Source organism: Ranitomeya variabilis, chromosome 4 (genome assembly GCF_051348905.1).
Source record: "Ranitomeya variabilis isolate aRanVar5 chromosome 4, aRanVar5.hap1, whole genome shotgun sequence".
NCBI lineage: Eukaryota > Metazoa > Chordata > Amphibia > Anura > Dendrobatidae > Ranitomeya > Ranitomeya variabilis.
In genome coordinates this window covers 441,333,387-441,345,740 of record NC_135235.1, presented here as the reverse complement: position 1 = coordinate 441,345,740, position 12,354 = coordinate 441,333,387, and the positions used below count along the sequence as shown (strand labels likewise).

At 45.2% G+C, this 12,354-nt stretch overlaps 1 protein-coding gene across 1 annotated transcript; it reads right to left on the bottom strand.

Moving 5' to 3' along the window:
- Positions 1–8,707: 8,707 nt before the first annotated feature.
- LOC143768995 (protein kinase C delta type-like) lies at positions 8,708–10,569 on the bottom strand. The gene is made up of 3 exons (XM_077257602.1): positions 9,871–10,569; positions 9,701–9,744; positions 8,708–9,550 (listed from the first exon to the last, which is right to left on the bottom strand). The coding sequence occupies exons 1-2, from the start codon at positions 10,398–10,400 to the stop codon at positions 9,720–9,722; spliced, it is 555 nt and encodes a 184-aa protein (XP_077113717.1). The 5' UTR covers positions 10,401–10,569; the 3' UTR covers positions 8,708–9,550; positions 9,701–9,719.
- Between the last annotated feature and the right edge of the window lie 1,785 nt (positions 10,570–12,354).

Here is a 12,354-nt window from a genome sequence, read left to right as displayed (position 1 = left end):
TAGCCCAGCCACGTAGTATATAGCCCCTTAGTATATAGCCTAGCCACGTAGTATATTGCCCAGCCATGTAGTATATTGCCCAGTGACGTAGTATATTGCGCAGTTACGTAGTATATTGCCCAGTTATGTAGTATATTGCCCAGTGTAGTATATTGCAGTGACGTAGTATATTGCCCAGTGACGTAGTATACAGCACAGAGCCACGTAGTATATTGCACAGCGACGTAGTATACAGCACAGAGCCACGTACTATATTGCCCAGCCACGTAGTATATTGCCTAGCTATGTAGTAGATTGCCCCGCCACGTATGTCACAGCTTAAAAAATAAAAAATCAAACATACTCATCTTCCGATTCGAGGGCTCCTTGTAGTTCTAACATATTCACCATACTTGTAGTTCTGTCGCCTGTGCGCGGTACAGGCGGCAGCGTCCGGTCCCAGGGTGTGATGACGTCACGGTCACATGACCGTGACATCATGGCAGGTCCTGCTCGCGCAGGCGCGCAGGGCCTGTGATGACGTCACGGTCACATGATCGTGACATCATGGCAGGTCCTTCTGCCATACGATCCTTGGTACCGGAACCTACCGCTTGCACAGAGCGGTTACCAGAGGGTGGCGAGGAGCGGGAAAGGCAGCGGAAGGTGAGTATATAATGATTTTTTTATTTTTTTGTTATTATTTTTAACATTAGATCCTTTTACTATTGACGCTGCATAGGCAGCGTCAATAGTAAAAACTTGGTCACACAGGGTTAATAGCAGCGGTAACGGAGTGAGTTACCCGCGGCATTACGCAGTCCGTTACCGCTGGCATTAACCCTGTGTGAGCCGTGACTGCGGGGAATATGGAGCGGGCGCCCGGCACTGACTGCAGGGGAGTAGGGAGGGACTAATCTGACTGTGCCCGTCGCTGATTGGTCGCGGCAGCCATGACAGGCAGCTGGCGAGACCAACTGACAGACAGAAGGACAGACGGAAGTGACCCTTAGACAATTATATAGTAGATATATAACGTAATTATATTAGTACTTTTAGTTTGACAGTATGCGCTGATTAATACTGCTAATATGTGGAGATGCTGATTTAACTGAAAAAAAAAAAGATTAGAAAAGAAACTCGTTCGGTAATTAATCTGATGTAATTTTTGTCTCTTGAGTCTGTATTGCTTCATTTCCTGAAGTAACCTTGTAACTCCCTGATCAGTTGACAGTAATGTATGGCTGGAAATAGCACCCGGCCGCATGTGGTTTTAGCACCTTTGAGAATCTTTAAAAATGCAATAAGATGCCTGGTGCCTATGGATGATTCAATGATTAAGTAATATGATAAAACTATTGTATTTTATTGCATTTTATATAACTACACAGTAATTTGCACCTACAAAAACATAATCAATTAGGTGTATGTTGAATATTGCTACTTTCTAATATCTGTAGTTTTTCTAGTTCTGCTAATTCACTGTTAACTGAAATTTACTGGAGTCTGGATGTAATAAAAATTTGGATTTGAACTGCAAATTGTGTATAAACTATAATAATCTGATTCTCCTTTTACATATAAAATGGGTTTGTTATCCTAGGCTTTCTAGGGTTTCTTATCTTTGGGTTTCTCACCACTATTGCGCACTGCCAGAACTCTACTGGAGGAACTTCCTACAGCACCCCAAGTTGGCTGCACCCTATTGCATCTTAGGCAAACTACTCCTAGTGTTGTATGAGGTGAGCACCCATTCTGTCTCTTACCTGATTGTATCACACCTATTTATTAAGCTTAGATAGCACCACATTTTTCTTCTTTTTCCCCCTAAGGATTTCCATTACTTATAAAGTATAGTAAAGAAGTACATCTTTGTGTTTGTTTGCTGTTAGCTAGGACAGTATGATATGCAGTGGTGTTCCTGGGGTCTTAAAAGATCAGGGGCCCAAGCGTCAATGGATTTCTTCCCATACTTTGTGTAGAAAAAAGAAAAATTCAGCTCACCCCTATGAGTACTTTCATGGTCCATGAAAGGAATCCAAGCACGGAAGGGCGTTTCTGCTTGACGCTGTAAACTGGTGCAAAGAGACAAAAGGGTTTCCAGCTCCGGATGTAAAATCAAAAAACTTTATTCCATATTAAAAAAAAGAGAGATTTAGTTGTTGGACATAAACCGGTGTATGCCGGAGGAAGATGCCGTTGTATCACTGAACGCGTTTCTAACACATATAGTGTTCTTAGTTCTCAGGTTTTTTATTTAATATTATGAAATAAAGTTTTTTGATTTTACATCCGGAGCTGGAAACCCTTTTGTCTCTTTGCACCATTTCTTCCCATACGCCTACCCTCCACCCCACAGCACCACACAAAGGGAACCTGTAACCACCATCAACTAAGTTTTCCTGCCTATATAATACTAGAAATAGGCCTGATGCTATTGCATCGGGAGTGCGGTGAAATGAACATCAGCTGCTAGCAGTATTCAAATCTGGCGCCAATACCTCTAGCAGCTAATTGGTCACCAGCCTTGGCGGGGGATTCAAATCCCGCGCGGCACGCTCATTGGCTCAGCCGATGGGCAGCTCAGCCAAGAGGTGGCTCAGCCAATAAGCGGTGCAACGCGGGATTGAAATCCCCCGCCAAAGCCTCACGGCCCTGCTCATTGGCTGTGCTGCCGGCGGCTGAGCCAATGAGCAGCGCGGGATTCAAATCGAACCAGTTGCTTGTTACATATAAACCTAGTCCATTAATGGGATTATATCGGTCCAGAAACCCCCCCATGGAAAGTTAAACCGAGAAACGGACGTGTGGATATATATAAAAGAACAGCCCAAGGTTAAATTATATATTTAAAGAGAACCTGTCACCAGGTTTGGCCAATATGAGATGCGGCCATTACATTTCCGGGCTGATATACAGCATTCTATAATGCTATATACACTCACCGGCCACTTTATTAGGTACACCTGTCCAACTTCTTGTTAACACTTAATTTCTAATCAGCCAATCACATGGCGGCAACTCAGTGCATTTAGGCATGTAGACATGGTCAAGACAATCTCCTGCAGTTCAAACCGAGCATCAGTATGGGGAAGAAAGGTGATTTGAGTGCCTTTGAACGTAACATGGTTGTTGGTGCCAGAAGGGCTGGTCTGAGTATTTCAGAAACTGCTGATCTACTGGGATTTTCACGCACAACCATCTCTAGGGTTTACAGAGAATGGTCCGAAAAAGAAAAAAAATCCAGTGAGCGGCAGTTCTGTGGGCGGAAATGCCTTGTTGATGCCAGAGGTCAGAGGAGAATGGGCAGACTGGTTCGAGCTGATAGAAAGGCAACAGTGACTCAAATCGCCACCCGTTACAACCAAGGTAGGCCTAAGAGCATCTCTGAACGCACAGTGCGTCGAACTTTGAGGCAGATGGGCTACAGCAGCAGAAGACCACACCGGGTACCACTCCTTTCAGCTAAGAACAGGAAACTGAGGCTACAATTTGTACAAGCTCATCGAAATTGGACAGTAGAAGATTGGAAAAACGTTGCTTGGTCTGATGAGTCTCGATTTCTGCTGCGACATTCGGATGGTAGGGTCAGAATTTGGCGTAAACAACATGAAAGCATGGATCCATCCTGCCTTGTATGGAGCATCTTTGGGATGTGCAGCCGACAAATCTGCGGCAACTGTGTGATGCCATCATGTCAATATGGACCAAAATCTCTGAGGAATGCTTCCAGCACCTTGTTGAATCTATGCCACGAAGAATTGAGGCAGTTCTGAAGGCAAAAGGGGGTCCAACCCGTTACTAGCATGGTGTACCTAATAAAGTGGCCGGTGAGTGTATCTGCACCAAACCCAACCTGCAAGAAAAGGAAAATAACTTATTTTACTCACCTGCAAGGCGGTCCGGTCCGTTGGGTGTCACTCTTCTTGGTCCGGCGCCTCCCTTCTTGCGATGCTGCCCTCCTGCTTGCTTCGTGTGGATGATACATCTCCTCGGCACCACGCTCCTGTGCAGGTGCAGTTCTCTGCCCTGTTGAGGTCAGAGCAAAGTACTGCAGTGAGCAGGTGCCGGGAAAGGTCAAAGAGCTCCGTCGCATGCGCACTGCAGTACTTTACTCTGCCCTCATCAGGGCAGATAATTATGCCTGTGCAGGAGCGCTGAGCCAAGGCGACTGTGTGGATGACGAAGGGACGCGTCATGCACACGAAGCAAGCAGGAGGACGGGGATCATAAGAAGACGCCCATTGGATCGGACCGCCCCATATGTGAGTATAATACGTTATTTTTCTTCTCTTACAGGCCGGGTTGGGGCAGATATACAGTATTATAGAATGCTGTATATCAGCCCTGTAAGGTCATGGCTGTATCTCTTATCGGCCAAACCTGGTGACAAGTTCACTTTAATCACCTTAAGGGTGCACTAGACAATGCACTATATACAAACAATAGTTATGTGTATACAATGGTCAACTATGCAAATACAATAGTGGTATGACAAAAGATATAAGCAGATGGATCATGTCAATTACCGGGTCGAAGTTGAGCCATGTGTATGCTGGGCCGCAGGGGGACAGGGGCTGCCAGCTGTCTCTTAGGTCCTTCACAGTACATTACTCGACGTGACACTCCTGAAGTAGACCGCATGCATAACAATGAGAGCGACCATATGGCCTTACACTAGCCTTTATCCCCTTTGGGTCACTCCACTCCTGCCCTCTGGGCTGAACCCATATCCCCTCCCATTGCCTCTTGCAGCTAAAAACTCCAAATCCTAAGATGATTCATAACTCTGTAATGGACAGACCTAGGGAGGCGGTTTTGGTGCCATTGGATCCGACCGGGCCTCTGCTATGCATTGAGACTAAACACATCTTTACTATCTGGTTCCTCCTGGCCATTCTGCATAGATCCCTTCCCTGGGGTGTTAGAACGGATCGAGACTCTGGGAGATGTTCTGTCTGTTCCAGATATATCGAAAAGGTACGCGATGTACGGCTAAGAAGTATAGTGTCTCCATAACTCTTTATGGAATTGTTTCTGGAATGTTCTCACAAAATAGCTCAGATTATATATTATATATACATAGTCGAAAACAGCTATAACACTAAAGTTACTCACAACGTGTAACGCATGGGTGGACATACCGCCTGTTCAACCTGTGCAGCTGCACAGGGGCACGGAGGCTCCAGGGGGCCCCTGCAGGCAGGGCCGGTGTTAGGGGCAGGCAGCTGCCTAGGTCCTCGCTCCCCCAGGGGTCCCCAGCTAGCGGCACATCACGCAGCTGCTATGGGGCCCCTGTGAGGCAGGGGGCCCGCCTGCCGCCAGCGCTGACTCCCCCGCCGCATTTAACTATACCGGCGTCTGCCGGTAGAGTTCAAAGCAATGATGGAGGAGAGAGCGTCAGCTGAAGCTCCCTCTCCCATCATCCTCCCCTCTGCCTCTGACAGACACTGCCGCGCACTCACTGTGTGCCGGCAGGAGCAGGAACTGGAAGCAGCGCGGGCACGAGGAGAGGTGAGGAGTGTGCTGTGTTGTTGTTTTTTTTGACTCTATAACAGTGAGTACTGGACTGTGGGGCCATTCTGGGGGGGAGAGCTGCGCTGTATACCATGAGGCTGTGTGCTGTGTACCATGAGGCTGCGCTGTATACTATGAGGCAGTGCTGTATACTATGAGGCTGTTCTGTATACTATGAGGCTGCGCTGTATACTATGCGGGCAGTGCTGTATACTATGCGGGCTGTGCTGTATACTATGTGGGCTGTGTTGTATACTAAGGTGGGTACATTATACGTTATCTTCTATGGGGAAGGCTGTGTTACATACTATGGGGGGCTGCATTATATTCTATGGGGGCTACATTATATTCTATAGGGAGGTGGACTGTATTATATTCCATGGGGGGCTACATTATATTCTATGGGGGGCTGTATTAGATTTTATGAGGGAGGATTGCATCATACTCTTTGATGGGGCTACATTATATTCTATGGGGAGGTGGGCTGTATTATATTCTATGGGGGTGTTGTATGTTTGGTATTTTTCGTTACCCCTGTTCGTATTTTCTTGTTAGTCTGGTTGGTATATTACGGTACACTATTAATCACCTCCTTCCTGCGTGCGGTAAGGGTGCAGACTGAGGGTGGAGCTAAGGCAAGGTATGTGGCCACAGCATCTTCATCATCAGAAGTAACCTGGGGAACAGGACAAGCTAGGGGCCCCTAGTGTTAGGGACAGGGAATGAGCCCCTGGTCCCAGGACACCCGACAACAGAGTTGTGACAAATACACTCCTCAGTCCTCCAAATAGTATAGTACACTAATTTTAGTCCTCAATATTGTATAATGCACCCCCCATAGTCCTTCATGTAGTGCAATCCACCCCATAGTTCTTCATATAGTATAATGCAGCCACTACATAGAGTATAATGTAGGCACCCCATAGAGCAGTGTTCCCCAACTCTGGTCCCCAAGAGCCACCAACAGGTCATGTTTTCAGGATTTCCTTAATATTGAAAAGGTAATAATTGCATCACCTGCACAGGCAATAATTCCATCACTTGTGCAATACTAAGGAAAACCTGAAAATATGACCTGTTGGTGGCTCTTGAGGACCGGAGTTGGGGAACACTGCCATAGCGTATAATGCAGCCACCCCATAGAGTATCATGTAGCCCAACTGTCCTGCAGTATTATGGCTGCACGTACTCACTAATATATGAAAAAAAATACAATACTCACCTCTCCTCCTAGTTCCCCCGCTGCTGCAGAGCGTCTCAGCAGCTCCACTGCCCGGCATAGCATGGTGCGCGATTAATTGACGTCATCGCGTACCCACTGCGTCAGAAATAGAGGGGAATAATGGGAGAGGGAGCTTCAGATGACGCTCTCTCCTCTATCATTGCTTTCAACTGTATCGGCATCCCCTGACCCACGGATCCCATAGTGGCCTCATGGTGTGCCAGTATTAGCGGCTGCGTGGTATGCCGCTATTAACGGTATGCCACTGGCTGGGGGCCCCTGGAGGAGTGAGGGTACTAGGCAGATGCCAAGTCTGCCTACCCCTAATGCTGACCATGGATCTATGAGAGCTTTATGGCACCTCTGTAACAGTGGTAATGTGAGGGGATGTGTCATTACACCATGTACTGTTCAGGGTGTTTGAAAGCTTAGTGATGTCCCCTGTAGGAGCAATAATGGCGGCCATTTTGATTGTCATCCTTTATTTCCAGATACAGATCACTAGGCAATGACACAAAAGCTGTTACTATCACATCTCTTGCTGTGGATGCCTCTCTGCAGGGGATTCTCCTTCTTCATTAATCTTTTCTGGAGGATCTAATCAGACTGGCTGTCTATGATATGGGGGTCTGGTATAGGAAACCCATTCTTCTCTGTCCTGTTAGGAAGTTCTGAGGTAGTAGAGGATGGAGCGGCTCAGTGTTCTCATTTATTAGCGGAAATGGAGAAAGGCCCTAGAGTCTCCTGCTCTGGACCTGACACTCCTAGGAATCAGAGCAATTACCTGATTTATCCCCATTGGATATAACGATATCGGGGCTCATCCAGCTTTATCTCATGTGTGACATTGATCCCCAATCTCCAGTCCTCACGGCCCCAGCACATCATGGTGTCAGGATTTCCTTCATTTTGCACTGAGGATGGAATTATTATCGAGGCCTCGGAAGCTGCCACAGGTTCTCTCCCCCGAGAAATACGAAGGAAATCCTGACACCATGATGTATTGGGGCCGTGAGGCCTGGAGTGTGGGGGACACTGCTGTATGCACCCACCAGACATAGGGGGCAGTATAATAATGACTACATGGATGAGCAATGGAGTAAAGACAACACAAAGGTATAGGGGTAAAAAGAAGATTTTATTTATAGATGAGGTTATTATATATTATATATCATGTATATGTGTAAATTATTCATCTATCAGAGTAAATCTATCTATGGGCCGTGTTGGTCCAGAGGAAGGCGAAAACCCCCTGTGAGGAATCGGCCAATTATCCTCATATTAGGGGGAAAGTTCCTTCCTGACCCCAAATATGGCGATCAGAATGAATCCCAGGATCAAGCGCTCATAGCTAATGTGTATACGTAAGTTTAACGTAAAAAATATATATTATTTAAAATTATTATTATATTATTATTATATAAATGTTTATTATATAAAAATATAAAAGTAATTTCAATTTTTCGGCTAATTTACGTTTATATTTGTGTCGACTATATTATTATTTTACATAAATTATATATTTTTTATTCTAAACATAAGAAGCTACTTATTTATTCTATTTTACTAAACCTATCTATCGGCCGTGTTGGTCCAGAGGAAGGCGAAAACCCCTTGTGAGGAATCGGCCAATTATCCTCATATCAGGGGGGAAAATTCCTTCCTGACCCCAAATAAAGTATGGCGGTCAGAATAAATCCCAGGATCAAGGGCTGATAATGAACCGATGAGATTAAAGTAAAAAAATGTGTTGTATTATTTTTTTCCTACTAATATGGTAGCATGTTTGGACTAATTTATGTCTATATTTGGTTAGGAAACATTTTTTCAACTATTAATATTTTATTTTGTATCTTTTTTATGCTCTAAAAGTGTGCACTTACTTATTAACCTATGACACTAAATGTGTGTATCGGCCATGTTGATCCAGAGGAAGGCGAAAACCCCCTGTGAGGAATCGGCCAATTATCCTCATATCAGGGAGAAAAATTCCTTCCTGACCCCAAATATGGCGATCAGAATGAATCCCAAGATCAAAGGCTGATACCTAACCTGTGTAATGTACCTAACCTGTGTAATATACCTGTCATGTAAAATAATATATATGTTTCTTTACTTGGACTAATTATTATTTATAGGAACTATTTTTTCTTTTAAAGTAAGAACATTTTATTTTATTATAACTTTTTTTGTGCTACTAGTGTGTGATTCTACTTATTAATCTATTATACTAAACCTATTTAAGGCCGTGTAGATCCAGAGGAAGGCGAAAACCGCCTATGAGGAATGGGCCAATTGTCCTCATATTAGGGGGAAAAATTCCTTCCTGACCCCAAATATGGCGATCAGATTAAATCTCAGGATCAGAAGCCGATCTATGTCCTACATCTATGTGCTGATATGTACTGTGTGCTATGTGTGTGTCTGTACTGATGATGTAGTGTGGGGACCTGCACTGACCATGTAGTGTGGGTGATGTGTGATGGGTGCGATACTTACCAGGCCTGTGCTAAGGTGAGTTCAGGGATAATGGCCACTCCTTACATGCTGCTGCTCAGCGGCCCCAGGACTGAAAGGTGCGACTATTGTTCCTGAACTCACCAGATGGAAACTTAGAACAGGCCGCTCCTGGGGTAGAAGATCTTCGGGCTGGAGGGATGTTAGATGCCAGCCCAGGAGGTCAAGGGTCTGGGGCAGTAATGGCAGTGGTCCGGCATGAAGATGGTATAGAGAGAGATGATGTTGAAAGGCAGCTGAGGTGACGTACAGCATCAGAGACGTGAGGCACGGGTCAGGAGGCATGAAGTTCTGGGCAGTTGGCACGGGCTCATCCTGCAAGACATAAGAGGAAGACAGGAAATCTATCTACCGGATCTTATGTTATATTAGGGGAATGGTCTTTATAATGAACCATTCTACTATATAACATCAGATACAATGTACTGACATAATAGGTGTCCTGTGTGTACATCGGTCACTCACCAGATGGTCGTGAATTCTTTCACAGTCCAGATCTTTTCATCCACCTAAGAAAAATAGAAACATAAAGTCACTGTCAGAAAAAGTGAAAAAAGGTAAGATCGATGATGATGATTACCACAATGAGAGAACAGCACCTGATGAGTGTTATCCCCAGAGGAGGAGATACTTACCGGGTCCAGCTTGGTGACACGTACGTAAATCCGGCCACGGGGTGAAGGACTGTGTGCTCCGGCCACTGCAGATGGTTGTTCTCCAGAACTGGCCTGAATGGTGTAAATGGTGGCTCTACTCTCCTTTCCTCCAGATCCTCCCAGCCGAAGGTGGTAAAGAATGGATGCTCTCTGATGTTCCCGCTCACACCCAGGCGTGTCTGAGGGTCTTTGCGCAGCAGCTTCTTGATGAGATGTTTCACGTCAGCATCAAGCCAAGTTGGAAATTTTGGCTTCTCGTTGATGATGGATTTGAAAGCCATTTGCTTGACGGGGCCGTTGTAAAATGGATATCGCCCTGCTGCCATCCTGGACACCACAATCCCCAGGCTCCACCAGTCCACTGCTGCGCCATACCGTTTTCTACGATGCACCTCAGGGGCCATGTAATGGAAAGCGCCCGTCACTCCAAAGATGTTTTTGGAGGAGGAGACGCCATTTTGGGCAAGCCCAAGGTCGATGATACGGATGTGGCCATCTGCATCCAACATGATGTTATCCGGCTTTATGTCACTGCAATGAAAGAAGAAAACAAAATAAGAAATCTGTCCAGTGATACAAGAGATGGAAAATGGGTCACTACAAAATACGGCAGAATAGGCGGCAGGACACCAGGGAAGCCGGGGGCCATATCTACAGCTTGTAAAGGGGACAGAGAGAAGGAGGAAAGTTTTGCTTACCGGTGGACGATGTTGTGTCCGTGGAGGAACTGAAGGCCAATTACCATCTCTGCTGTGTAGAATCTGATGGAGAGAACAGAGTGCAGAATCAATGTCATGAAATCCTTCTCTGGCAATCCCCAAATTCCATGGCACCCCACCTCCTGCTTCCAGCACCCTAAATATATGCCCTGACAGTGCTCCCCTAGCTGCACCCCGACCTCAGGTTTTTTCCCTTTCTTAGTTCTCTTTTAGGTACATTCTCTGCTTTCTCACCTCACATTGCCGATGCTCAGGCAGCCGCACATCCTGATCAAATCCTCCACGCTGCCACCAGACAGGTACTCCATGATGAAATATGCCCTGTGCTGAGACTGGTGTGCGGCATAGAGGTGGCACAGGAATGGGCAGTGTCTGGCCGCCAGGAGTATCCGCCGCTCTCTCAAGATGGTGCCCTCGTTGTCCCTTTTGGTGATCATTTTGATGGCCACGTTGATGTTACTGCCGGGGACAGATGCCAGGACCACCTGAAAAACACAAATGGAGAATACTTAGAAGGTGTCTTATCTGCAGGGGTGGAAGGATCTGGATTTTATAGTCCACAAGGCGCATGAGAAAACTGAGTGATCGCTCAATCTGCTAGTGACCAGGACCATATAGAGGAGCAGATCTATCTATCAGAACAATGCACTGCCTGCTCCATGGATGGGCTATGGAGAGGTCTTAATAAATATTCGTCATTTTAATATTTAGTTCATAAAACAATAATACACATGAAAATATTTAACTTTGTAATACATTTTATCAGCCAAATCGGCTTCTTTCTCCGCCAGGACTGATTTTTTATTTTCAAAATTCTATGTACCTGGGTAAACTCTGTATTTAGTGAAGACAGATTGTTACATTACTGAGGGGAGATGACAGTTGGTGCTGATAATATTCTATGCAGAAGGGAGGGGGGAGGAGGAGGGAGGAGTTTTGCATTTAGCCCCTCCTCTCCACTACATAGAATATTATCAGCACCAACTGTCATCTCCCCTCAGTAATGTAACAATCTGTCTTCACTAAATACAGAGTTTACCCAGAAATTGGGAATATAGAATATGAAAAATCAGTCTTGGTGGAGAAAGAAGATTTATCTGATTAGAATTATTACAAAGCTGCTTATTTTCATGTTTGCTATTGATTTATGAAATAAAAATTAAAATGACGATGTTTTCCTCTGTTACCATATGGAAATAAACAGAGTAAGCATTAGTAGAGGCATTGAGTTGGCATTAGTATGGTCCAAATATCATTGATTATCTAGATTTAATAAGAACACAGAGACAAATGTATGTACAATATGGCAGCCTGATAGGAGAAAAAAATAATGTCCCCTGCCCTCTACAGCTGTGACCCCTGAGATGAACCCTCCAGTATAGAAGAATACCAGGTTATAGCAGCACTAGCCCGAACTATGGTGATGTCTTATACCTCATCTCACAGAAGGACACTACAATGAGCAATAACAAAGCAAGACATGGCTGATAACAGAGAACAATACATGGGGATATATGAAAAATCTCAGATTTCAAATAAATAAGAAATATGTAGGCCTTACTTTGCCAAAGGCGCCTCTACCTAGGACCTGGTGGATGTTGAAGCGCCTGATGTTAAGCCTGGCATAGGGGCCGGATAATCCAGGGTCTCCGCTGCATCCAGGTGTTGGCTCCTCCAATCCGCTGTTGTCTCGTCTCCTTTTCTTCTTTAATCTGGTCACGCTGTCCTCTTCCCTCTTCCTCTT